This window comes from Pithys albifrons, chromosome 3 (assembly GCF_047495875.1).
Source record: "Pithys albifrons albifrons isolate INPA30051 chromosome 3, PitAlb_v1, whole genome shotgun sequence".
NCBI classification, from domain to species: domain Eukaryota; kingdom Metazoa; phylum Chordata; class Aves; order Passeriformes; family Thamnophilidae; genus Pithys; species Pithys albifrons.
The window spans coordinates 55,114,863-55,142,107 of record NC_092460.1 but is presented as its reverse complement, the minus strand read 5'-3'; the positions used below and the strand labels follow the sequence as shown (position 1 = coordinate 55,142,107).

Genomic DNA, 27,245 nt, shown 5'->3' with positions numbered 1-27,245 from the left:
GCTTCGGAGATGATGTCCCAGCGCGACGCACGGGTGTTTGTTGTCCCGTTATCCTGGGGCGAGTCAATCAAGTATCCCCTGCCTGATGCAGGCTGCTGCAAAGTTAGGAAAGACCCAGCCGGGCGGGGCCAAGGCCGGGTCCGGAGCCGGGGTCGGGCCGAGCGCGGCCCGAGGTGGGACGGGGCGGGGGGCAGGAGGGGCTCTGTCCCGCCCGCCCCGCGGGACTTTGAGCCGAGCGGCGACCCCGCCACTCGGAGCTGCGGCCATGGCGGGCCGGGAGCGGCACAGGCTGCTGCTAGAGAACGCGCAGCAGCTGGTGCTCGTCTGCGGCCGGGGAGAGCCGTACCTGCGGCGGGACGACGCCGCCAGCCTGAGTGTGCTGCGGGGCGCCAGCCTGGTGGTGGGGCTGTGAGTGCGGGGCGGGCGCGGCGGGGCTGGCTGCGGGAACGGGTGGCTGCGGGCTGCCCTCGCCCCCAGGGCAGCTTCTGCCCGGCTGCTGCCTCAGACCACCGGTGGCGGTGAGGAGAAGCTCCCTGGAAGGGTGGAAGGGATCCCCCAAGTGCAGTCCGGAGTTACCGATACCAATCCTCAAACCCCACCGGGAGAGCGTTGCTGCTCAACCAAAGATCAGCCCCAAAGAGGCTGATCCGTTTGGCTTCCCAGGGCTCGGGGCAGGATCCAGATCCAGGCAATGACAGTTTGATTTCCCTGAGGGGAAGAGTGCCCTGCGGATAGATACCTGCTGGGGGAATGCTGTATGTTTGCTGACCCACAGGAGGAAAATAGTGTTCAACAGGAGTTAGAACAGAAGAGTACAAAGTTGGCATCCAGAGGAATCTAAGCAGAGGACATGACAAACATTATGGCAAACAGCTTGAAACACATGGTCTTACCGATGTTTAAATTGCATCTGTAAAACGAGCAAACCACCTTCCCATGTGCATCTTTTGCTGAAGGTCCTGCCCCTGTTGTTGCAGGAGCTCCGTTATTGAGCACTTGACTTTTCAACAGACTCACTTGTTCTTTGTTGTCTGTGGTTTGCAGGGATGGTTGCATCAAAGCTGTGGGCCAGGCAGATGTTATTCGCAATCAGTTTTCAGAAGCAACATTTGAAAGGATAATTGACTGTTCTGGAAAGTGTGTGTTACCAGGTAGGTGTATTTGCTCCCAATAATATTTAGGAAGAGCATTGCCAGCAGGTCAAGGGAAGTGATTCTGACCTCTCAGCCCTGGTATGGCCACATCCAGAGTACTGTCCCCAGTTCTGGGCTAGTTTGCTGGACTAGAGAGACATGAAGCTCCTGGAATGGGTCAAGTGGAGGCCATTAAAGATGATTAAGGGACTAGACCCTCTTCTTATGAGGAAAGGCTGAGAGAGTTGGGTCTATGCAGTGTGGAGGATACAATTGAGAGGGGACCTCATTAGTATATAGGAGTATTGAAGGGAGGTTGTTGCTGATGGAGCCAGGCTCTTCTTGGTGGTACCAAGAGGCAACTGACAGAAACTGGAGCACAGGAAGTTCCACCTGAATATGAGGAAGAACTTCTTTACTGTGCAGGTAACAGATTGCCCAGAGGAGTCATGGAGTCTCCTCTGGAGGTATTCAAGAACCATCTGGATGTAATCCTATGCAATGTGCTTGAGCACAGGGGGGTTGAACTAGATGATCCACTGTGATCCCTTACAACTTTACCCATTCTGTGATTCCATGAATACCAGGCAGTGACAAGTGTTTAGAAACAGGAACATGCATGTTAAATGTCACTCCATCTTTTTTTCTTCTATATTCATATTGATAAAATCTTGGGCTGGAGACAGAGTATCCTACTATTCCCATCAGGTGTGCTGCAAGAAGATTGCAGCACTAGAGGTGGTTAGGGCTTTGTAGTGGAGCTCTGTCTCTTCTTTTTCCTCTTTGTATCAGTTCCTCTGTGTCACAGATCACAACAATAACATAGCTGGCCCACCAAGTGACTTTTCAGATTCTTTTCTGTCCTTTTTCAGCTCATCAGCCATTCAGGCACAAAGCTGTTTCTCCAGCCTGCCCATAGCCTGTTAGCGGCAAAAGGGATTTTAAGTCAGATATTCTGCAACTTTACCTGATCAAAACCCCAAACCTGGGCAAGCCTATTGCATGTTAAACTATGCAAGTGCTGTTAGTACATGAGCTGCTGTTACTTTCACAATGGCCTTGGGCCTCAGTCCTGTTAGTTTCACAGCTTATAGAAAGAGCTCCCTCTGTAGTAAGTGGACTGTTGCTAGAGTGTGCTAAGCCCAGCCTAAGCAGTTTGCCTATTTTAAAGAAGAGAGGCTTAAAATCTAATTAACTCTTTCAATGCTAAAAGTGTAATGAACTCTTTCAAAGTTTGTCTTTTATCATTTCTTCTGCAGTTTGAAAAGTCACAAAATAACATGAAAAACTCAGCAACTGAAGCATTTACCTGGAGTCATTTTGAATAAGGTGTCAGACCTAAAAAAAATTGAAAGAAAATTAATATCCTCTGAAGAAAATCCTGGATATTTTGCTGGTTGGATTTTTTTTTCTCTATCCAATAGAGACATTGTAGGGGAGCTTCTGCTGTCCATTTATTTTGCTTGCATGTACATAGTATTTTCTGTTACACAGCGAAGTAACTCCAGTGTACATTTATTTTGTTTTCTTTAGGCCTGGTAGATGCACATACCCATCCAGTGTGGGCTGGTGACAGGGTTCATGAGTTTGCAATGAAGGTAATGGCATAAATTGCACAGCTGGATTTTTTTTTAATATACAACTATTTCTACTTTCTGGTGACTTCCATCTTTCTCTTACAGAAAAATATGTAATGTCTGTCAGATAATCTGAGGGAGGAAGGATGATTTTGAATAGTGGTAGGCTGATAGAGAAGTGTAACTGCATCCTTCGAAGCCAGCCTTGGTATATTTTTTGCATTAATTGAAGCAGCATAAAAGTGCTGCCTTCTATTACCATCTGGATATTGATTTCTGTCCCCCCCCCTTTTTTTCACACATAAATGACTTTTGAGCTAGGGATTGGTTTTTGCCTTGGATTCAGGGGGAAGCAAATCTTCAGAGTAATTCTTTTTGTGTCACTTTTTACATCATTTCTTCACTTAAGTCAAAGGGAGAGAGAAAAGGAGGGAGAGGGAGGAAGAATTAATGGAGATCTTTTTCTCTCCTCTTTATCACTTTCAGTGCAAAGAGACCTCAAAACACTTTTCAGACTCTCTTGCCTAGAAAATGTACAATTCATAGCTAATTCTATGGGGGTGTTGTTTTTTGTTTTCATTTTTTTTCCCCTAAGCTGGCAGGTGCATCCTATATGGAGATCCACCAAGCTGGGGGAGGAATCCATTTTACCGTGGAACACACCCAGAAGGCCACGGAAGAAGAGCTGTTCAGCACTTTCAAACACCGCCTGGAACGCATGCTCCGGGCAGGATCTACACTGGTTGAGTGCAAGAGTGGATATGGCTTAAACTTGGAAACAGAGCTCAAAATGCTCAGGGTGATTGAACGCGCTAAGCAATCCATGGATATTAGCATATCCTCAACGTATTGCGGAGCTCATTCTGTGCCAAAGTAATGTGGTTGGTTTTAATTGCTCTTGTTGGGGATTACTGCTTTGCATTGAAAATTGGTGGTTATTTTCAGGAAGGTTTCCTCTGCCCCACTCATAAAATACAACGTATTTGAAACAACAGCCAATGTTTCCAGAAGGCTCTCCTATGTTTTAATTTGAAGGAAGGTGGGGGAATACTATTTGATGCCTCCTAAACACCAACATAAGCTTAGCATAGAACTCCTGCCTTCTGCTGGTGCTCACACAGGATGGAACACAGATTACTGAGTTTTCTGTACAGGAAGTTGTTTTTCTTGCATTCGCTGCTATCCTTCAAGCTTAGTCTCTGCCATGAGATTTTATTTTGGCCAGCTAATAACAAAAAATACTGTATTTAATCCTTATATACCTCAGTAAACAAAGTTTAATTATGCTTCCATGCAATGAAGACATGCATACATCTTATAGCTGAGATGAGTAGAAGATTAAACTAAATGTGTTTAATCACAATTATTCTGATGGCTCGAGTAGACATCGTAAAAACCCTTTCTCACTTGGACTTTTTTTCCTATTACGAAAATAACATCTTCAGGTTGCCAAATTTCAGTGTATGGAAGAATTAATGAGGAGTTTTAGCTAGGTAGGTGTATGTGAAAATGTATTTTGACATACTAAGCAGTAGGCTGCTGCAAGACAAGGCATGTGAGAGGGAGGCAGGCCTATTATATGGCAATATTTAAGAGGTGTTCATTAAAAGAGAAAATTCATACTCCAAAAAACCCTCTACTTCTCATTTAAGAAAACATGACCTAGACATTTATTTTCAATACAATTATTGTGTATTTGGGGCAGGATAGGAAATTATTTTTCATAAATTTAACTATTGAAAATGAATCCTGTATCATCTTCAGTTACTGGAAGAAGCTGGAAATATCAACTGCTTCTTTCAAGAAGCGCCACTAGAATTTGGAGGACTTAATGGTAAAATGAAATTGAGGTTTTACCCCAAACTATATATATTTCTTAGTCCTTCGTTTCTTCCTTCCCTAAAAGGCTTGGGAAGATCCCAGTCAAAATCCTGATAAATAGTCTTACCCACCAAAATACTTTAAGCATTTCTACAAACTAATTAAATAAATTCCAGTGTCTTTACAAACAAATAACTCTCATGTGTTAGAAAGACAGGTATACCTCCTCACACTCTGCATGCTTCTGTCCCCACTGATGCACAGCAAGCATAAAAAAATATAGGTAGTAAGGATACATATTTTAAACAAGGAGAAAAGGCAGTTGGGGATTTGAGGAAATTTCCTGAAGGATATACTGAATTATCTGTATTTTCCTGTTTGGGCCTTGTTAAATTCACTTCTCTTTACAATCAAATGTTTGTATCTGGAATAGTTTGCTTGAATTTTATGCTACCCCTCAAACTTTTTCTCTGTTTTTCATTTTGACCATGAGGTTTGACCAGGAGGAATTCTACAGTTCTTCCCTGGTCCATGTAGTCATCATTTTGAATCAAATTTGAGGTGTTGGGAATGTCTGATTTATTTTTTTTTCAGTTGGCAGGGATTTATTGGGCCTTTTTCATATTTAGCAAGACATTTCAAAGTGGTTTCCTGAGTGCAAGGCTCTTGCATTAAAACACCATCAGTTTTCGTTTGCGTTTTTGGGCATTAGATCTCTCAAAAAGTGAAACCAAGACTTAATGTTTCCCGTTGTTTTGTCTTGGCTCTGGCCCTAATCTTTCAGTCCAAATTCCTCCAAAGGCTGCTGAGTGAAAAAGAAAAGGGAGAAGGCTTGGCATGGCCAAACCTGAGCAAGCCCAGTGACTGTTTCGGTGAGGGGTGAATGAAAGAAGGGCCATAAGCGTTGTTCTGCTCTGCTTTATAACCACACATCCTCGTTTATAAATTCAAGTAGAATTGAATTTATTGCCACTGCATAACTCCCAATTCAGTCATGTGGGCAATCTACAGTTCCTATCTCTTCATGTTTTACAGTGCCTGAAATGAGGGTTGAGATCTCAGACATTTAGCTGCTGTACCTGTCTTTTCTTTAGATACTAAAATTGCAAAATACTAACCCAACTGCATATTTTGAGATTATTTGCTCTTTCAAAGGCACTTACTGATCTCTCCTGGGTTATCTTTGTGTAACAGAAGATTCATAAATGGTTCTGACTTTGGTAATTCAAACCCTGGGAGGCCTCTCTGATTTAGAAGCAGTTATCTATCCACCACTCTGAATGGTATAAAAGGAGGAGGGATAAATTAAAAATAATTACTAATACTGCACATCCCCTTTGAGCTTTGATATTTGCATAGAAATATTGCATGAATACTATTTAACATATTTAAATACTCATTTACATATTTCAAATAGTTATGGTTTAGACTCAAGTATAAGGTGCTCAGAATATATGAATAGGAAAGCAGAATTTGTTTAAAATATCCCATATCTTGGTTAGCATCCAAGATGCCAACCTTATAAAAAATACACACTAATACAATCTAATATTCTTTGAGTGGAAAGTAACTCATGTTTAAGAATACGTGAATTACAGTGGATTTACATTTTTTAATCTGAATTTTTTTAAGTGATTCATATTTACGTAATTTCCTAATTAATCTAATAATTGCATGTATATCTTGAGCGTGTGCCAGACTTCAAAGATGTTACTCATATAGCTCGGTAACATTTTCTTTTCATTAGAGGGAAAACTGCTACTGAAGCCACAGATGACATTATCAATAACCATCTCCCTAAACTGAAAGAACTCAAACTAAGTGGTGAGATACATGTTAACAATATAGATGTGTTCTGTGAGAAGGGAGTCTTTGATCTGGAGTCTACAAGGAGAATTCTTCAAGCTGGAAAAGATATAGGGTTGCAGATTAACTTCCATGGTGATGAACTCCATCCGATGAAATCTGCTGAGGTATGTCTTTCTTAGCATCCAGTTAAGCTGTTTTTGCTCTTGTGAGAGCTGAATCTGTGAAAGAATTGCAGTTTTCAAAACTGAGGTTTTCTTTTCAAAGACTTTATATAATAGAACCATTCATAGACATCTATTTCTATCAGATGATAGGAGGAGCAGCCCTTGTGCAGCTTTGGAGTTAAGGACATGGGAGGAAACCTTGACCTCTGGGACTAACGTGCACTGGCTAATCAAACATTGACTTTGCTTATCTTCCACATGGGATACAGATGGGGAAGGTGGATATCCATGAACCCAAGAATGACAAAAACTTGGTTTCTATGCAACTTGACAAATAGGTTTTTGCTAAATGCCTCATTAGCAGCAACAAGTCAAGTATGCAGCGGGCTCACTCAGCAGTCTTACTACTCAGATATCAGTATTTCTGAGCACACTCACAGGGATAGTTTAGTCCAGATGAGGTTCCCAAATATCTTAAAAAAGAAAGTCACTTTGAGAACATGGTTCTGCTCAAGTTATTCTCTGCTGCATTTAAAAAAAAACCAAACCCAAAATAAAAACTTGATTTATCATAAAGCCTTTTTGGCTTCCACTTTGCAAGCAGACATTGGACTTTTAGTTCTGCAACCAGTATCAGTTTTGGGAACCATTTTCTGATGGATCCTTTATGAAGAGAAGTTGATAATGTTTTTATCTATGGGTCTCCCATAGTTTGTATGCTAGGCTGTTAAAAACACCACTGAACCACTGCTTCCACTCCATGGGTGGCTAAAGTGATCAACTCTTCCTGCAGTAAATTAACAAATATTTTGTCTCTGTATTCTGCTTGTTCTGTAATGCATTCTTTATTATTTCTTCTCTAGTAAATTTCACATTAATAGTGAATAATCTCCTCTAGCTGTTTGGAAGCAACTTTTTTTTTACTGAATTAATTGAGAATGATGAGTAATTTTCTTGCAAATTTGCTTAGCTTGGAGCAGAACTAGGAGCCCGAGCTATCAGCCACCTGGAAGAAGTTAGTGATGAAGGTATCAGGGCCATGGCAAGAGCTAAGTGTGCTGCTGTCCTTTTACCGACAACTGCCTACATGCTCAGGTGAGGCCACTAGATAGAAGGAAAACTTCTGTACCAGCAAACCCATGTTTGTGGTTTTAGGGTGTTTTAATGCCTTAAGGATCACTGTGGATCAGTGAAGACAGTCACTGACAATCACTGTGAGACTTCTCAGAAGTCACACAGTACATTTGGAATGGCTTTAAAGTGACTATGGCTAAAACTTTGAACAGAGTTCCTTTCCTAGTGCCTACCCTTGCAAACACTTACCCAGATTAATCCAGTGGCTGAACAGTTTTGAAATGGCTATTCCAGATATTGAAGTTATTGAAAATATATTTTGCATTATAATCGCTGAGTGAGAAGATCCTCTAAGGTGTGCAGGTTAAATTCACAGACTCAGTAATTCGGAAGGGACTATCACATTGCATGCTTATATTTTGGAGCCTTATATTTGGTTTTTTTGAGAAATGAAGATTTTCACCTTGTAAAAACTTAAGTGGATGAGGTCTCGATAAATACCAGAATTTCAGTGGCCTGAAGCCTGGTGGTTGATACTGGCTGCTGCTACATGCTGCTACTGCAAATGCAGTGGATCACACTGCCCATTTACTTTGTCCATAGGGTGATAGGTAGGGATGCAAGAGGAGAATTTGGGCTTTCATCTCCAAAACTGAATGCATGAATGTAGCCAAACTGAGAGATGACTTTTGCTTTTGTAAATCTCTGTATGATAAATAAGGAAACCAATGAATGTCTTTTTTCCACTAGACTGAAGCAACCTCAAGCTAGAAAAATGTTGGAAGAAGGAGTTATAGTTGCTCTTGGCAGTGACTTTAATCCTAATGCATACTGTTTTTCAATGGTAAGATACTCCCTGTACTTATGACACCACAAAATTATGAAATTCTTACAATTTATTACAGATCTTGCACTCTAAAAATGGTCTTCATATCCACAAAGAGAGCTGTATGCCCCACATGGGCAGCTGCTCATGCTTGTTTGTGTGTGTTGGTAGTTTTTGCCAGAAATTCTTAAAAATAGAATGGGTTCCATTCTTCATGTACACTGTGAGGATCATAAAAAAACCTCTCAAAGTTCCTGACTCCAGAGCTCTTATTTTGGAGTTGACAAGATTTACATTATGTAGAACAACTGTTTTGCAAGGAAGAAGGAAAGTGCTTAGGGATTTGCAGCATAAACAACTGTGTGTTTCTGGTAACTCCCATTTTCCTCTTCCTTGCCTAATAGCCTATGGTGATGCATCTGGCCTGTGTAAACATGAAGATGTCAATGAATGAAGCACTGGCAGCTGCCACCATTAATGCAGCTTATGCTCTGGGGAAATCAGACACACATGGCTCCTTAGAAGTTGGCAAGCAAGGAGATCTTCTTGTCATAAATGCATCAAGGTTTGTTCTTCCATTGCCATTTTTAATGTGCTTTAACATTAGGGACTGTGTGTTTCATCATGTTTGGATAGTGGAGAAGTTACCTTCACCCCAAAAAAGGGACACTGCTAGCATTTCAGACCCACTTTCATTCTTCTGAATCATTCGAGTGGAAAATAAAGCCTAAGATTTTTGGGACTGTTCTTACAAATAATCCATGCCTAATTACAAATTATCTAAAGATAATACCTATTTATTTTGTGGAAGGAACTCTTTACTGATTTATGTATCAACTCACTGCAGCAAGCATCAACACGTACACATGGAATAGTGTTCTCCCATTTTCAAGCAAACCTTTTAAAATTCCCAGATATATTGGGTATGTGACCTGCTTTTATGCAAGTTTGTATATCCTTAAACATCTTGTCCTTTTAGGTGGAAGCATTTGATTTACCAGTTTGGCGGACATGACACATTGATCAACTATGTTATAGTTAAAGGAAAAGTCGTCTATCAAAATGAGAGGTGTGAGACAATGAGCAGTTACTGAGAGAAGACAGTAATTTAGTGAGCTACTAAAATCAAATTAGCATAGATTATTTCAAAGCAACAGACAAATCAGGTTTGTATTTACCAGTAAATTGTTTTCCTGTTCACCTTTCTCTTATACAAATAAACTTCACCAAGCATTACCCATTTGGTGCATCTTCATGTCCATTGTCCTTCTCTCTACTGCAATAAAATAATTTCTAATTGTATCCATTTGAAATAAGATAGTTTCCAAAAATGGTTTTTTATACAATTGATCTATAGAATCATTATATTTGAAAATGACACAAACAAACCAGCGATGAATAAACAAAGCTTGGATCCAGCTAAGATTTACTGGTAAATGTGAAAGTGTGACAGAAGGCCAGGGGCTCAGGCATGTACATTTGGAATGGCCTTTGGCTGTGATGGGAGGCCACACCATGCCAAGGCAACGTTCACAGCTCCCAAGTCTGCTCAGCCTCAAACTCGGCAGATATCAGGAACCACAGCTGTGGTGGGAAACACAGTATCTTACACCTCCAAAATACCAAGTCCTCTGGTTCTGTAGCCTTGAATCAGTGGGAGTCAGTAGCTGTAACTCCAGCAAGGTGCTGTTTTTCAGCTGCTTCGCAACATCATCCTTTGCTGAGAATCTCATGGCTCCTTTGGGGCTTTAGGAGCAAAAGGAGGAGATGAGAAAGCAATCAGGTACACCAATCTCTGGGCTGTTGAAAGTTGGGGTGCACTGTAAGTTAGAGGTTGAGCCAGGCCTACTGTTGGCAATTAGTGATGCCAAAAGCCTACAGTTTACTTAGAGACTGTTAGCCCAGTGAGGTCTGAAGAGTACAACCAACCTCTCAAATTTCCAATTACCTTGAAATTTAACAGAAGATCACATGTAATGTCATACAGATACTCAGTTATTCTAAGCTGAATCGGAAATAACATGAGATATATTTGCTTGTGGAAGTTTGAATGTGATTGATTCTGACAAGTTAAATACGACAACCCCCACTCAGAGCCATGTTTTTTTTCAAAGCTTTCTTTTCCTTCGGATACTACTTTTTTTAACAGAGTTTGTACCATAATTTGGGGATGCAGTATGTAGAAAAAAGGATGATACAGCTCTGGAGAGTTTAAGCATTTGCAGTATTTAAGCAGAGCATCTCTGGTAAGGAGAGTCTCTGAATACATGGACTGAGTCTTCAGATTTTCAAATGGATGGGGCTGCAGAAACAAAAAGGATTTGCTTTCTCAAGGTGAAGTAATAAAACTACACCTGACAAGCATGAGGAATTTCACATCAAAAATTACTATTATATAAGCGGGTGACATAACCTGTGATACAGAGCAGAGCGTTTTTGTGAACCAGACCATAGGGGAAGGATGAGAGTCTCGTTCTGATTAACAGGTATTTGAAAGTCTTCACAAATATGTATGAGCTTTATTATGACCTTCTGATCTCCCTGAGCCGTGGCCACATCTTTTAGCACCCAAAATATGTAAACCATCCCATGTAAAATATCTTTGTTCATGTTTTATTTGAGCCAGGCTAGCCAACTAAATCAGTTTTTAAAACAATGTAATGGCATTCCTGCCACCTGACGTGTTTTCCTGTGAGCAGATGTTGCACCAGATGTGGGTGTGGACCTTTGTTTTTATAAAGCTTGAAAGAACATCTGAAGTATGCAATCACATGTTCCATTCTGCCCAAGACAGCCTTCATAAATAACATTTATCCAGGGATTTGGTAAGGCTGTCAGGGAAGGAGTGCAGGCATTTCTGAAATGCAGTGTGGTGCCGGACAAGTGCCTCTCAGTTGTGCATGCACATGATGCAAAGCTGAGGCCACCACGCTGCAGAGTGTGCTGGTGGTCCCTCGGTCCCAGGCAGCCAAAAGCAGAGGCGACTGGGAAGCAAGGCCCAGAACCTGGGCCTAAGGCATTTGGAATCTGAGATTGCATAAGGAAAACCTCAAATAGTCTCTTTCTGGACAGGAACAGGGATTCATGGCCTGAAACTACTGAAGTGAGGGGATTTGGCTCTCATGCAGAAGATCTGATGGCAATGTCAGACCACATACTTGCCCAACCAGCTCACCTGAATCCAGCAGCCATTCGGGAGTTTAACCCAACACTGCAATTAGTGGCAGTTTGCAGTTAGGGCATATGGTTATCCTTCAGTGGCACAGCTGGCTTGAGTGGATCCTGACAACAGCTGTGTGGTCCTGCAGTTTACGGCACTGGGACCACTGTGGCTGTGCAGCTGCCAGGGAAGGCACACCCCTCTGGAATGAGGGAAGATTTTTGTTTGTAACGTGGCTCACTTCAGTGATGACAACCACAGTGCTGGCTCCCACAGCAGCTGGGAGCAGGACACAGGTAACATGGACATAGGAACTTTTGCCAGCTTTGCTGCTGGAGCAACCCCTGCCCTTAATGCAAGGCTGAGGATGTATAGTTGATCCTATAAGATATGAGCCTGGCTGTTCATTCTCACACTTTTTTTTAATTAATACCTGATCCTATACAAAATGGAACAGCTTCAGGAGGAGACTGAGATAAGCCTGCTACAGAGAGCCTCAAGCTGAAAGAGTAGAGACCTTCTTGGCACATGAGGAAGAGATAAAGATGGACATCAGGTGCAAAAGAAAGGAGCTGAACTGAAAGCTCATGTGTCATGGGTGCCCTAGTTCCCAGGTCTTCTGGCCAGGTTAGGTGTTTCCTGCTAGCTTGCCAACAGGCATGGACCCACTCCTCAGGGCACATTTAACATGGCAGGTCTCAGACAACCAAAGGCAGTCCCATACTAGTGCTTTGGCTGCCCCTTGCAGCATAACAAATAGCCTGGGGAGATTTCCAGCTCAGGCTGAATGCCCCACAGCAAGGTTAGTAGTGCCATGTCATCACTGCACTGCAATGTGAAGTCTATGTCCTGTCTGATCCCTTGAAAAATAAAGCCTAGGCCAGAGGTCAGTGCTGTAACACAGAGCACACCATGTCATGAACTCGTCTGTCGGGATGGGGCTCTTGACTGCAAGGCAAATACCTCCTGAGCCATGTGAGTGTAGGTCTTGGTGCTATTGCCTCAGCACTGGTTCACATCCACCACTCCTACACCTCCTCCTCCTCCACTTTTCCTGGCCTCTGTTTCACCTGTCCTCCTTATTTCCAAATTAAGTTTTTGGTTTACATTTTCATCATCACACATGACAGGGAAATAGATTGCTGTGGCTCTTTGTGAAGCCTCAGTTTATTGATTGCAGGTGTGAGCCCATAGCTTTTGGAAAGTTGCATTAAGTGTAGTTCATCACCAGAATACAAGATATTTGTTCTGGAGCAATAATCTCCATAGCACATTCTTATGCACACAGCTTTTCTGACTTGGGAAGCACCTGCTCTAAAAATACAAGAACCTGTACTTCACATATGATCTGCAAAAGAAAGGAGGATTAAGTGTAAAGATAATTTTGCTTGTGGCAAAATGAAGCAGATCACAGCAGTTACCCAAAGGGGAAAAAAACTACAAAAATATCAAACATTGGCCCAGATGAAGAGAAAACAAGCAAAGGTCTGACAAAACAAATACAGTGGGCCTGAATAAAACATCCACTGGTTTCAGCAGAAGTCTGAATGATCTGTGTTCAGAAGTTCAGGAAATTCAGTCAAAACCCCACTATCAGGACAAAGTTGTCTTTCACACATGAGGAAAGCAGTAAGCCATTTCTTTCGTATCTATTTGTGCTCCTGAGCTAGTCAGGTCCTCTGGGTCACCTGGAGAAACCACAGCGAGCTTGAGTAGAAAGGCCACCCTCAGGTAAGCTTATGGAAAAGATCTGCCTTCTATCAGATGATATGATTGCAACTCTTAAAGTTCATCCTGATGCCTGTGGTCATGACTAACATCTGCATTCATTCTCAGCGATCCCAGGGAGAAAGCTGTAGGTGAAATGGGTCTTGATTCAGGGATGTGTTCCCTCCTGTACTTTTCAATGTAAGGTTTAGCTACTTCCCACACCTGTGAAACAAGAACGTGAAACAGCAGTCAGAGGCAAAACAAAATGTCACCTAAAACATCAAAGCACAAGTTCAGGAAACCCTGTAGAAAATTATTGGGGTGGAGGTAGTTACTGGTAGGAGGCAGACCTACGTAGATACACTGTATGTGTTCAGCAGAAGCACAGAGGCAGTCAGAGTGAGTTTTAAGGAAGAGCATATGGATGGAGTTGACAGGGGATGGGAAAGGATACAGCTCCAAGGGAACAAGGTGAAAGGATTCAAGGCAAAAACCCTTCGTCTTGTCTTGTTACCAGGTTAATGCTCTGTGTGCAATAATTGGGAGAGAATCACTGCCACTTCCAACAAAACCCCTTGATCATGAATGGAAAGGGGAAGCTAAACAGCAACTGGCATGGACGAAAAAAAGGTGAGGGATGATTGCTGGCAAAAAATGTTCTACAGTTCCCTTTATCTCTCCTCCTGTAACACAAGGGAAAAAAAAGGGGTGGAGATTTTCTTCTCCCATTTGCCTATTCTCCTCAATTCCCACAGCTGTACACTTGGCCCAGGTTAACACATTTCACCATGGGTATTCCCTTCTCCATGTCATCTTATTGCTTTGAGACCATGCACAAAAACCTCAAGGCTAGGGAACTCAGTGGCCCAGGAATGAGGATCACCTGTGGGGTTATGGGACCCTGCCCTCAAACAATTCAAAGTTGGACCTATGTCTGGACTTTGACAGATTTAAAAGTGTAAGATATTTTTTACACAGGGCAAGTTTAGGACGTGATTTCTAAATCCATCCCACTAAAATTAAGGAAAAACAAATCTCAAAAAACCTGGTGAGATTGACCCAGGCAGAGGAATGCCTTTAGTGAGGCCATCCAGGGCATACATGAAAGGGTGTTCCCACAGCAGAGCTGCAGGCAGCTCCCTGGGACAAGCCTACCAAAAGCCAACACTCACCTTCTGCTCCACGAGCAGCCTGTGGGCTGCTTCAATGTCAGGGGCCATGAAGCGATCCTTCATCCAAGGCCTGGAACGAGATATTGTGAACATTGGCCAAACATTAACCACCACCAGCAGCAGCTGCTCCCCAGGCAGACAACCTCTGGGGGACGCATTTATCTGATCTTACCTCACCACGGAGCGCACAAGGTCATACACCTTCTCCAATGGGGTTGTAGTCCTCAGAGGGCGTAGGAATTCAATGCCCTGGCAGGCAGCAAGAAGCTCAATAGCCAGAACTAGGAAATCAGAACAGCAAAAGGGAGAAGTAAGTATTCAGAGCACTCAAATGTATAAACTGAAGTGGGCAAGTGAGTTCAGCATTTGTGTACTGCATATTACTCTGTTCTCCTACTAACAACTGACATCTGTATCTCTACATACCAACTGCCAAATAAATACATAAATCAAAAGCAAGAGAGCTTTTACCTCATTTCCATTAGAAAGATCTAAATGCTTGTACTTAGTAAGTACTTAATATAGTATTTTTAGAGTGTTAACTTCTTAAAATATACCTAAAATGAATGTCATTACTGTCTTCACTTGGTTGCATACCAGAGGTCTGTCTGGAAATCAGCATTTTAACTTTACCTTGTTCCACGTGTTCAATTACTCTCAAAGCTTTTCTTGCAGCCCATCCTCCCATGGACACATGATCCTCTGTAGCAGCACTGGTTGAGAGAGAATCCACAGAAGAGGGGTGGCACAAGGCTTTGTTCTCAGAAACTGCAAAAAATCCAGCACAGTGAATGTAGGAGGGAATGGGCAGAAGATAGCAGAAGTAATGGCCAACCTGAAGCAAAGAGCCTGTCCACCTTAAGGTCCAGCTTATGAGGATGCCATCACTATTTTACCTGAACTGAATAATTTGTAATAACTACCTTGAAAACTAGCATTGTCTCTGAAAACAGTAACCAAAATCAGTGTTCAGATGCAAATATTAGCCAAATATAGACAGACTGCTCATTCTTCCCTCTCCATCTTCAGCCTTGAGTTGCTCTGGCTCAAAGGCCCAATGGAAACTAAAGAAAAAAACCAGACAGCATAACTGAAACACAAGCCTGGTCTTGCCTGTTGCTCCAAGGCCACTCTCTGTAAAGGTCATTGGTTTTCTCTGGTTTTGGTCACAGATACCACCGCCTCCCTTGCTTTCAAGAAAACAGTTAGAGATCAGCATTTGGTCTCCTTATCGGAGCTGAGGCACTGGCAGAATTTCCTCTGAAAAGATGCAGGAGTGTACTACAAATCGTCTCCTGCTCTCACCTCACAAGGCTGTCTACACCCTTGAGGTGACAGCATGCCAGCTTTGAAAGCCAGGTGTGAGCCCTGGAGTAAGTCTCTCAAGCTGCACTCAAAAGTGAGGGGAATTTGGCTGCAGGAAGAGTTTTGGGCACCATTCGATGACAACTGAGGTTGAGAATTGCTCTTTAGAAGAGAAAAAAAAGAAGTCTGCATTCACAGTGCTCTGTCTGCACTCAGGCCTTATCCTTTTGAAGCCCAGCAGGATGTTGTGTAATGCTCTTGCCAAATTAGTGGCTTCAGAAAAGCAACAAGAGCAACCGAGAGGTGGTGACACAATTGCAAATAGGCTGTAGTGAGACAGTCCAGGACCAGAGCCCAGCTGGCACATTCTAGCAGGCAACAGCAGGTCACAGAGAGGCTGCTTGTGGCCACTGCAAACAGCTCAGTCCAGCAGGCAGGGCTGTTGGAGAGGACGCAAAGAGACACATCCACCCGCATTGCAAAACATCTGCAATTCTTTTGCAGCTTTATCTATAAACCCTGGAGCTGAACAACATTAGCTGGTACACAAACACCTAGAAACTGGCAAAGTGACTTTAAAAATATTAGTAGTACCTTGTTTAAAAAAAAAGGAACTCAAACTTCAGTTTAGATAAAATCCTGGCTGTTTTGACAAGGAAAAGGTTGTTTAGACCTATGGGCTTCTGGTGCCATCAGAGACCACAAACACCCCAGAGTTTGTCAGGTTGCAGAAGTGTGCTGTGAAACCTGAAGCTGAGCAACAGCTGAGTCCTGGAGCCATCCTAAACTCTACCCAGCCAAAAAGTAAAGTTTCCAGCCCTCAAAACAAGTGGTCAAGCACTTCAAGTCCTTTTCCAGATCCACTTCCCAAAACAGCCTCCAGGTACTGTTGCTTTAGTACATCGATTTAGTTAACTCACTCTTTTTTCTGCAGGATATCTATCTACAGATTTATCTACCTGACATCCTCTCTTCCTTCGTCTGCATCTTTTAAGATTTACTCTCCTCATAGGATGTTTATATAGGCTCATGCTTTTCTGAACTTATGAACTGTAATATCTCAGCAGCCAGCAGGCTTCTTGTTGCCTTAGTCATGAGCACTATCGGAAAAACCAAACCAATGTTTAATTTCAGTGTGCTCCTCTGATAACTAGCCCTGGGAACTCTGGTCTTCTGAGGACTATGGGGTCTGATTCTGATGTACAGACCTGGCTGTCAAAGAGACGCTGAGGGCTTCAGGCCCAACTTTGAAACAAGCCTTGCCATCAAAGTCCACTTAAGGGTTTGCATGCTCAGAGAGCTTAACATGCCCCAGAGCCCGTGCAGAACAAGGAAGAAGCCTGAGCTGAAATAATTGCAGCTGCTCTCAGTGCTCAAACTTTGCACCTAAACAGCACAAAACGTATTGAGAAGATTAAAACCAAGAGTGTGATACCTTTGTATGTACTATTAGATTACATCTGCCTTGATGAAATTGACCGTTCTAGGTTGCTGTCTTGATATTGGTCAAGCACTCACCCAGGGCAGCTGCTGTGCAGTGTGCAATCATGAAGCCTGAGTTCAGCCCCCCTTCCGTGACTAAAAATGCAGGCAGTTCGCTGAGTGAGGGGTTGCAGAGCCTCTCAATTCTTCTTTCACTAATTGCAGCAAGTTCATGCACACCAATTGCCAAATAGTCCAGAGCCTAAAGAAGATCTCGTTAAACCGGATGATGGAAACAAACACACCAAAACAGAAACTAAATATTTTTTCCTTTCTCCAAATGATTAATTACCTTTGCAGGATATTCCCCATGAAAATTTCCTCCAGAAATGGTCTCTGCTCTTTCAGCAAACACCATCTTTAAGAAGAAGTTAAGGCATGTACATGACTGAAATACAGTTTACATGAACAATATCTGCCATTAACTGGAATACCTTAACTGAAGGAATGTTTGTGCCAATAGGTTTTCATTTGCAAGCACATTGCATTACATCCACACTTTCACTTTTCAGGATACGAAGACCGAATCTCGGTTTTCCAAGCTTGTAGATAAAATTTTCACATGTATTTTTTTCAAAGAAGCTACATAAAATGAGTTCTTTGATCAAGGGTCGGCAGGGGTGCAAAGAAACACATCTGTTTTGATCCTAGAGTAGTTTTTCCTTTCCTAGACTCTTCATGATGGTTACAATTTTGGACAGGTTACAAGAAATAATGCTTATCAGCATTCAATATGATGTTATGTACAGCATCATTACACTGCTGACAGAAATGCAGCCTTGCTCAGTGCCAGTGCAAGAACTGTGCACAGAGTTTACCAGGCTGAGCCACCATGGTGCTTACCAGTCACACACCCATCTACCTTCCCTGACCAAGTGCTAATCTTGCTCTATAGTTCATTGTCCTAGTTCAGCAGGAGTGAACAGTTAACACTGCGTGTGGGGTGATCAAAGCTGTGTATTCTACCCCCTCTATTCATTCCCCAAAGACAATGGACCATTAGCAGCAGCTGCCCAGGGAGCCATTATCACCTTCACACCCAGCCTGAGGGGGCGGAGCTGCTAATGGGCCATCAACAGTTCAATACCCCCCTGGCTCCCAGAGTCAATCACCCATTGTGTGAGTCCCCGCCCAGGGGGAGGGAATGGGTGCTCCCTGAGGGTACATAAGTAGTGGGTAAGAAGACCTTGAGAACTTCTCGTCAGATCCAGAGGAGCAGCAGGACCTCAACAGGAGGAGATCACCGCTCTCTACCAGACCATAGCCATCATCTGCACCAACAGGTTTCTCACTTCTTTTTGCTTTGGACTTGGGGGCAACCAGGTGGGTCTCAGCACCAGGGCTAACAAACCCCTTTGGGTTTGTGCCCCAGGGCACTGGGTTATACTGCTAGGTTTTGTGAGTGGAAAGTAATTTCTCTTTGTGTCACTGTATTTATTATAATATTATTATTAAATTTTAGCCTCTGACTTATAATCTCTCTCGTGGTGAGTTCATTTTCCCTGCTGGTTCACCTTTAAACCAGCACATTCATGTTTCACTCATGCTGCACTAACAGATGTTTCACACACAAAGCCACCATCCATCTACTTCCATTTGGTTGCTAAGTCCCATCTATCCTACGTATTCAATAGAAGCATATAGACTCTCATCTAGGAAATATTTAACATGCACCAAAGAATATGCATACATGGTTTCCTTGCCCCAATACACACTTGCATACCTCCAATGTGGTCATGGGGAAAGGAAGACAGGCTGCTGTTGCAGCCAGTGGCAGTTATTGACCAAGGCCAGTTGTGACTTTTTTGCCTTCTGTGCAAGTAATGATACAGAAGAAAAGGATAAAAAAGGCCAAGCGGAAGTTTATATAGTAATAAAGCTATCAAAAAGATACAGGGTTGTCTGTGGCGCTATTGATTTCAGTTGTCATTATGTCCTTCACGAAAGCAATTGTATCATTTACAACTCCATGGACCTAGGACAAAAGACATCAGTATCTGAGCTTAGTATCTGCACTTAGTTTATCTTCAGGATGCTGACTGAGCTGCAGGGACCCTCTTTCCCATAATCTCACTCTACATGCACACATGAAGATTGTCTTGGATTTGCTTTTAAAAGGCGGAGCATCACTGTGGAACACTGCCCATCCTGGACACTTGAAAGACTATATTTACTATTATTACGGCAGTTTTGCCAAAAGAGTAATCTGAATATGACATTCTTTACTTGTTTGTGTTGGTTTACCCTAAATGGAAGCTAAGATATTTCTTCAGTGGCAGAATTGTTTGTTGTTAGGGGAGAAGTAACCATTCAAGGACCCCACAGATAACAAAACTTCTCATTAATTAATTAACTTCCCCTAATTCCACTGTTTTAATAGCTTTGCTCCTGCTAAAACTCACAGGGTTGAGTTCTTCCAATATATTTGAGAGACTACACTCTGCTTTTGGAAACACCCAGTTCACAGTCTTAACACCAATGCAAAAGAAATGTCCTACAAAACCTGCAAGCATGGAAACCAGCACCTTCCCTCTGCTTCTGACACCTGGGATCCTCCAGATCTGAACTCAGCTTTGTTAGACACTGCCTGATGGGTGCATGCACGGGATCAACAAATTACATCTCTCCATTAATACTAACTTTGAAGCGAAGAAGAAGCAAAATAAACCTGCTTCCTCTAACAGAGTCAGACAGCACATAACTGATAGTATTTCTGGAAACTTCACTGTCATTTATCTGTTGTTCTGAAAGGAAATAAAAGCCAGTTTTTACCTGGGGGCAGCAGCGCATTGTGTATGCGTCCTGAACTCGGTCACAGAATCTGTGGCTCTCTAGAAGGAACAAGATAGGCAAAAGAGAAATAGCCCTTACACAAAAGGATTGTGTCCTGCTGAAGGACCCAGCCTGTCCTGGTAACCCTAGAGGGTGAAGGTTAAGGTTGTTCACCTGCTATTTCTGATGGATGATGGTCAGAATCTAGAAGGGACCTGAACCGAAATGCCACCTCTGCCTGCCCTCGATGTGGGCGCACTGCATGGATGTCTAGTAAAACAAGTTACACCATTAGGTTTGGCCTCTCTTGTCAAGAGCTGTTAAGCAAACAGATAGGGAAGGCCCAATACCCACCAGTGTCAAAGGCCCTTGTTGTACCCTTTAAGACTTCGAGTGTAAGGGCAGCAATTATGTCAGCCTGCCTTGCTATAGCCCCGGCTCTTTCAACTGCCTCACATCCCAGTGAGGTGATCATTTGTGTTCCGTTGATGAGGGCCAGACCCTTCAAAGAGAGAGCAAATGTTAAGCAAATTCATTGCAGTTATTCCACACTCTGTGACAATTCCCCATCTCTGTGATAATTCTGTTTCTCATATGAATAAATTCAAGACCTTTACTCAGCTTCCTGGACCACCCTGAAATCACAAAATGCACAGCTTGACTTGCACTTTTGCTACATAAATAGTCAATGCTCATGATGCCACTAAGTCACAGTAGACACCCTTGGAGCTGCAGTAGGTCCAAGCAAGTAAAACACCTTGTTCAATTCATCTGGGCTGCTGTTATGGCCAAAGGGCAGATAGGTACCATGAAGATGCTTCTTAGACAGCTGTTTCAGGGTAATATAAAGTGCTTTCTAAAGAGGTCTGTCTTTCTCCACTGACCAAAGAGCAAATCTAAACACTAAGTTGGGATGTGACATTTCAGGTCAAGTAGGGTGACATTAGGAGAGGTGAATCCCACTCCTGATTAATATCCTTCTGAAGACTGATTTAAAATGATTGTTAATCACTTAACGCTTTTATTGTACCCATAAAGCAACTAGTGATTGATTGTACTAGTTTTCCATCAGCTGGTATCATTATACTTTATTACCTCTTTTGGTTTCAAGGTAATCGGTTTCAGTCCATGGGCTTCCAGGACCTGTGAAGGAGTTTAATGGCAAGGTAATTTAATGAAAAACACTTTTCAGTAGTTCAGTCATTAAAACTTTTAAATCTTAAATGTTTCCATGAATGGAAATATTAACAAATTCCTTAATTGTTGGGGGGAAAAGAGCTTTATATCACGAACATTTACTGTACTTTTTTCTGCTGGGCTGAATAAAGGACAGCATTTTTGGGGTTCCCAATTAGCACGTCATTTCCCAGTACTAGTAAAAGCAGGTAGTTGGAGCACTGAAGTGAGATACTGTCACACCCCATTAACATCTTGCATGTTTTAAATTATGGAAGAGGGTAACAGGAAAGAAGGCTGGAAACCTCTTGGAAAGGCAGTTCTGCCTACACCCTGCCTCGTGGCAGTTTCGACCTGGCCTAAATTATTCCTTTATAAATGATCCCGTAATCTTTTCTGTAGAAAATCTCTAGTGGTAGGAGTTGTCCTACTCAGTTTATTCTATACATGTCTATTCTATAGGGTAATTATTCTCGTGGGACATGGATAAACAGCATAATCTTGTTTCTGATTAGAATCCTCTCAACCTCTCCAACTGAAGAGGTAATACATCTCAGAGGTGTACAACTGTAGCTACTGGTCCTGGAGGTCCAGGACACACTGGTCTGCTTCCTCCCTACTCCTTTCCCTGTGTAGTTCTCAATACTTCTCCAGTCTATAGTCATGTACAGCTATGAATCCATGAATAGGTCTGGTATTCAAATATTCATGGATAGGAGTGATAGGTGTAGTGGCACAAACTACCATGGAAGACGTTGGAGAGGCCTGACTTTGAGATACTCAACACAAGATAAATCCACTGATGTATTAGTGAGAGAATAAGAATCAATTAAAAATTAATTTCATTGTAACACTTCCATCTTGTGAAGGAGGATGATATAAAGGCTCCTTGTAACCCTAATTAATTTATCAAAAATGAAATATCCAAACCTGTGTATTTACTTTAAGCCATTACAAAATCAGTAGAAATTTTACTGCTAAGTTCCTGCTTCCAATAAATCTCCAGGTACTCTTAGTGTTTGATGTTTTGAATTTGAGAGGTGGTCTTGGATTTTTTAGAAAAGCATTGATGTTCATGGAGCTGAAGACACAGTAATAGTTCTTTCATAGCTGGTATCATCTCCTATCTCTCTCTCCAGTTTATAAATGATGTCACTGTGGCATTTTATATGGCAATACTATGGCATGATATTTCTTTGAGACTTAATAAGGTGCTGCTTATTTCTATCTGCTCCAGTGACATATGAGTCAATTATTGTATTCTCATGGATCCACATTCCTCAAGGCAGAGGATGAGTTACTAAAGGCGACCTAATCTCAGCTCAAAATGGTACAGAAAGTCTGAAGACTTTAGACTTTTACATGGTATTAATCTGAGTGAAAGCTCTCTTTCTGTCAAAGCTACATGCAATTTGGAAAATGAGTCACTAAGCAGAAAAAACCAAACCAACAAACAATCAGTTGCATGAATCTTACATATTTAGCATCAGCCCAGCCACTCTTTGGGGACCACATCTTTCCCTCTCCGATTAATCCCAGAGCAAGATGAGAGAGGGGGGCCAAGTCTCCACTGGCTCCAACTGTCCCTTTCTCTGGGATATAAGGCAGGCAGGATGCTAGAAAGAAAACAAAAATTACTCCTGTTAGAGTTTCCCCTTGAAAGCCCTTCTTCTTGGAAAACAGAGAAGCCAGTTCATAAATGTGGTCACAGTAACATCCTGCAATCATGCATAATGGCAACAACAGGACTACTACCATTGCAGTCTGGGGGACCACAGCCCAGGGTGATTGCATCTACAGCTACAGAACCAGGCAGATAAAACTTCACTCCTCTGAGCTCTCCATCATAGGGTGATCACCTGGTGTGGACAAAGCTATCTCTTAATTTCTCATTTCACTAAACACTGGGTTACTCTTAGAAACCATTTTTGAGCCCTCTTCCCCCCATCCTAGTCCTCCGGGCACTGAAACCTGCAGAAATGAAGAAATGGAGCCTGGGAAACTAGAGAAAAAGCTGGGAAGGAACCAGTCTGTTCCTCTTCTTTTGCAGAGCTAAACACAGAATGGCAACTCCTTCATCTGCTGCAGGAGGAGGAGGAGGATATAACAGAGGGCAGCGCAAAGATTGTATTCTTTGAGGCTCACATAAATGAACATGGCTCACCAGAGGGACCACAATGATCATCAGATAACGAATAGTATACCCACCCCCTCCAGTTTCTTGACCACATCACCTGGCAAGTGAGGGACAGCCACCCAGCTGAAACTGCTGTGGCAGTTGTGGCCGTGTGACCTGCTGACTAGCCATGTGCTTCTGTGTGGCTGCCTTATAGCCCTTGTTCACAAACATCTCCGTAGGTCTCAGGGGGTCTACTCACAAAACCAGGTGCTGCTTAAGCAGGTCTGCTTGACAAACAGTGTCACATGCAGTTTTCTATATGGTAGTAGCCCCCTCTCCCCAAATCCCAGTATTCCTGAAGATGGTGTCACACACATTAGCACCTGACAGGACAGAAGTGAAAGACTTGAGCCTTTGTAAAAGTACTTGCCCAGAGCCACGTTCTAAGTCAAGCTTAGTCTTGAACTAATTGTCTGACCTCTCAGAGGCTCATTTCCCAAACTTTTGTCGGTTGCATCCCTTTTTCTCAGCCTTTCCTGTCAGTTCATCTCATACCCCACACCCTTCAACAGAGAAATGGTCACCAGTTGTAAACTTGTACAGCTAAGCCCTGGCCCTGATCTCTCACAACCACCAAGTGGAAAGATCAACATCTGTAGCTTGACCCACTGAACTACATCCTTTAGCAAAACAGTTAAAAGGGGAAAAAAGGAAAGCAGGATTATCTTTAAACATCTTTTTACCATTAAATGCTTCAATAACTTGCTCAAGGGTTTCTAGGGATATTCCACTGTATCCTTTGGCTAGGACATTGATTCTCAGTGCCAATAGCATGCGCGATCTCTCTGGTGTCAAAGGTTTTCCCACACCTGAAACAGTAATTCTCTCAGTTACTAACCCAACTACCAACAGAGGCAGAAAAGGGAAACATCAAGCCAATCTCCCATTACCTGCAGAATGCGAACGAACCAAGTTCACTTGAAGCTCCCTACAGAAGAAAACCATATGTTAAAACCCCCAAAAGTCTCATCAGGTCTTATTTTGCTCAAACCAGAAGGAAATACTGAAGCAGGTCTCTCATTTAACCCCAGAATATAAAAGTACAGGGTCAAACTGCTCCCTATTCCTCCTTTCCTGAAAAGAGCGAAAGCTGCACACACAACTTACCTCAGCTTACTATTTGGGATGACAGTCCTGGCAAACTTCCCAAACCCCGTGGTGATTCCATAAACAACTGCAAGAAATGTACACTGATGGTTAAGTGATGAAGTTTTCTAAACAATTAATAGTCAGAAGTAAAAATATTTACCCGTCTGTTCCTTTACGATTCTTTCAATCACTTCTCGTGATTGTTTGACTTTAGCTTCAGCTTCAGGTGTGAGCTAAAACGTAAGTAGTTTAAATAGTAGTTTATTTATCATTATTTAGTTGTAGAAAAGTAAACAGGTAATTTTTCCTTGCATTTGTTCAGAATCTATACCTTTATCTTGTAGAGCCCCTTTCCTAAGTTGACCAAGTCCTCCGTTGTTAAGCTGTTGCCATCTAAAGAAATATACTATACCAAAGAAACACCTTTTAGTTTGGGATATGGACACATATAAAGTTGCTTAATAATCAGAATAAATAAAAAAACACAGTCAAAACTCAGTAATTACAGGAAATTTCTGCAAGCCCATTCATAAGACAGGAACTCAGTAACATATTAAACACGTTATAATTTAGTTTCCTAGACCCAGCCAATCTAACAGCCCCTGCTCTTGTGAACGCTATAGTGGCTCAAATCTCAGCATGTTCTGGTAAGTAGAAGGATTCTCTACCAAGTTATAAAATCATTGGTGATTCCTACCTGTTCTGGTTCTCGGTATTTGCTGTATCTGAAAGTTCTGTAAAGGAACAAGGGCAGACAGGATTTCATGGATAAAAATCACTCGATCACAGTTGGAAATGTGTTTTAAGAAGGAAGGAACTCTTAAAAAAAAAGAGGAATCTAGAGAATTATAAATCTGGAATTGCAAAAAGTTCACAAAGCACTCAAAAAAGGATACAAATGTACTCCTTCTGGCTGAGATGGTATGAAATCTGGAGACATTATATCTCCTTCTATAACTAGAAGAAATATGCAAAACAAACACAAACAGGATTAAATTGCATTCTTCTTATAAATTAATTTGTTATTCCTTACAATACATAGTAGTAAGAATTGTAATTTGCAGTTATCAGCCCTGAACATATTTGTATCCCTCTGGGAAAATAACAAGTATGTATTTATTTAAGGTAGTCCAAAGGCAAAACCAGAACAGCTTACACTATATATGACAGCAAATACAGATGATGCATATAGAATCCTGTACTTTCTAAACCTTATTTAGCTCTGCTCCTAAAACCTAAATATTCTTAAATCACTGGGCATTTTCCCATTAAAACTGTGACAATCTCTTAGGCACAATTTTAGATGAACCTAGATAAAGCCACAGTTTGCTGACTCAGATGTCAACAGTCACTCTGCAATGCGTTGTTTAAGGTTTTGCTTACCAACTTCAACAAATTCATTGTCCTCTAGAGCATCTCCCACTGTATCATCAAGATCCAACAAGCCAAGTCCCTTGCACCTTCGCATGTAAAACTTTACTTCTTCCACTGAGGCAAATCCCCCATTGTCAGGTTTGTTTTTCATATATCGCCTCACAGCTTCCTTTCCCAGCCACTCAATGGTGTTCGTGGAGCCCAGGCACGGCACCGCCAGCCATTCTCCTCGGACGTGCACTGTGTATCTCGGCATGCTTTCTCTCCAAAGATGATTCCTCCACCCAGAAAGGTTGCAGTGTGCAGCAGCCTCACACTGACCACACAATGACCACAGTGCCTGTCTGGAATCAAGTGTTGCAATCGGAGAGAGGTACAAATCCACCCTCAAAATCCCCGCCTTTGTAAATAAGCGAGATAGACATATTTGGCTGGCTTCATCCAATCAAACCAAACCCAGGGAACACATCCTTTTCATGGAAAGGCACAACCCCCCCAGCTATTGCCACAGGATTTTTTTCCAAAGATTACATTGAGAATATGGAAATGAAAATCCAGGAGCTGGAGCTGTGTACTAAGATTAGGTAAATTGGACTAAGATGCAGTGCAATTGTTCTAAAAATGTAAGGGTTTAACAAGAATTAACAGTTATCACCTAGCAGTAAATCACACTAACAAAAACCTCCACGAGGGACAGGGCTGCAAAAGAGTCACCCTGAGATTACAGGCTCCTCATGACCACTAGGATTGAAAGAGGATTGGATTATACTTTTACATCAGAGCAGGATAAAAGCAGGCAGTAGAGGAAGCAAGCCTGCTTTGCTCAGTCCCATGCTCAAATTTAAAAAGACAATTTTTTGCTGTAGGTGAGGAAAAGATTAATTAATTTCCATTACCCTTTCTGTTATGTTTTGGAAGAAGTTACTCGAACAAGTAGCAACAAATACTATGTCACACCCACACACTATGTCATGCCTCCTTTGCAGGCAGATGCAAAGAGGAAAAGATGTGGAGGTACCTGTCACGATGGTGCCAAAATAAAGTTTAGCAATAACAATGTCCACACAAAATTTGAAAATACCTTTGTCTTTAAAGGCAAAACAGTAACACCACTCATAGTCCATGCTATGCATGCTAAGGCTCCCAGATAAAGGGACTACTTAGGGTTAATTATTGTAGGTAATGTTAACTTGGAACCCATGAGTGCAGTCTCTATGTGGGAGACACTGTCCCAGCAGAAAGGGTAACGAGAGTACTGAAAGCCATGCCTGACACAATTTTCCTCTTTCTGGCTCCGAGAGTAAGAAACAAGGATTATCTGGCAGTATGAATGCCAGCTGCACTATATATGCTACATGGGCTTTTAAAACAAAATGCTACCCCAAAACTGACATAAAGCATTCTTAAAACAAAGGACAGTTT

At 42.2% G+C, this 27,245-nt stretch overlaps 2 protein-coding genes across 2 annotated transcripts; one reads left to right on the top strand and one right to left on the bottom strand.

Moving 5' to 3' along the window:
- The first annotated feature begins 224 nt into the window (after positions 1-224).
- AMDHD1 (amidohydrolase domain containing 1) lies at positions 225-9,644 on the top strand. Its single transcript, XM_071552043.1, has 9 exons — positions 225-408; positions 1,045-1,151; positions 2,667-2,731; positions 3,306-3,583; positions 6,279-6,504; positions 7,475-7,599; positions 8,329-8,422; positions 8,809-8,969; positions 9,384-9,644. The coding sequence occupies exons 1-9, from the start codon at positions 266-268 to the stop codon at positions 9,496-9,498; spliced, it is 1,314 nt and encodes a 437-aa protein (XP_071408144.1). The 5' UTR covers positions 225-265; the 3' UTR covers positions 9,499-9,644.
- A 3,055-nt stretch (positions 9,645-12,699) lies between these two features.
- On the bottom strand, positions 12,700-26,196 carry HAL (histidine ammonia-lyase). Its single transcript, XM_071552042.1, has 20 exons — positions 25,833-26,196; positions 25,346-25,406; positions 25,147-25,174; positions 24,781-24,855; positions 24,610-24,682; positions 24,468-24,534; positions 24,251-24,288; positions 24,044-24,169; positions 22,658-22,797; positions 21,101-21,148; positions 20,360-20,507; positions 20,180-20,275; positions 20,006-20,064; positions 19,128-19,208; positions 17,526-17,591; positions 17,270-17,435; positions 15,080-15,214; positions 14,619-14,727; positions 14,447-14,516; positions 12,700-13,496 (listed from the first exon to the last, which is right to left on the bottom strand). Exons 1-20 carry the CDS (start codon positions 26,077-26,079, stop codon positions 13,347-13,349), a joined length of 1,983 nt encoding a protein of 660 aa, XP_071408143.1. The 5' UTR covers positions 26,080-26,196; the 3' UTR covers positions 12,700-13,346.
- Between the last annotated feature and the right edge of the window lie 1,049 nt (positions 26,197-27,245).

What these genes read in the sequence shown, in the direction of transcription:
- HAL (XM_071552042.1), bottom strand. Translation starts at nt 26,079, where the DNA reads ATGCCGAGATACACAGTGCACGTCCGAGGAGAATGGCTGGCGGTGCCG. An exon ending in ATGGGGAATATCCTGCAAAG is followed by an intron (nt 17,436 to 17,525) that starts GTAATTAATCAT and finishes GATCTTCTTTAG; the next exon opens with GCTCTGGACTATTTGGCAAT. An exon ending in CTTGTGCGCTCCGTGGTGAG is followed by an intron (nt 14,517 to 14,618) that starts GTAAGATCAGAT and finishes ATCTCGTTCCAG; the next exon opens with GCCTTGGATGAAGGATCGCT.
- AMDHD1 (XM_071552043.1), top strand. Translation starts at nt 266, where the DNA reads ATGGCGGGCCGGGAGCGGCACAGGCTGCTGCTAGAGAACGCGCAGCAG. An exon ending in TTCATGAGTTTGCAATGAAG is followed by an intron (nt 2,732 to 3,305) that starts GTAATGGCATAA and finishes TTTTCCCCTAAG; the next exon opens with CTGGCAGGTGCATCCTATAT. An exon ending in ATGCATACTGTTTTTCAATG is followed by an intron (nt 8,423 to 8,808) that starts GTAAGATACTCC and finishes CTTGCCTAATAG; the next exon opens with CCTATGGTGATGCATCTGGC.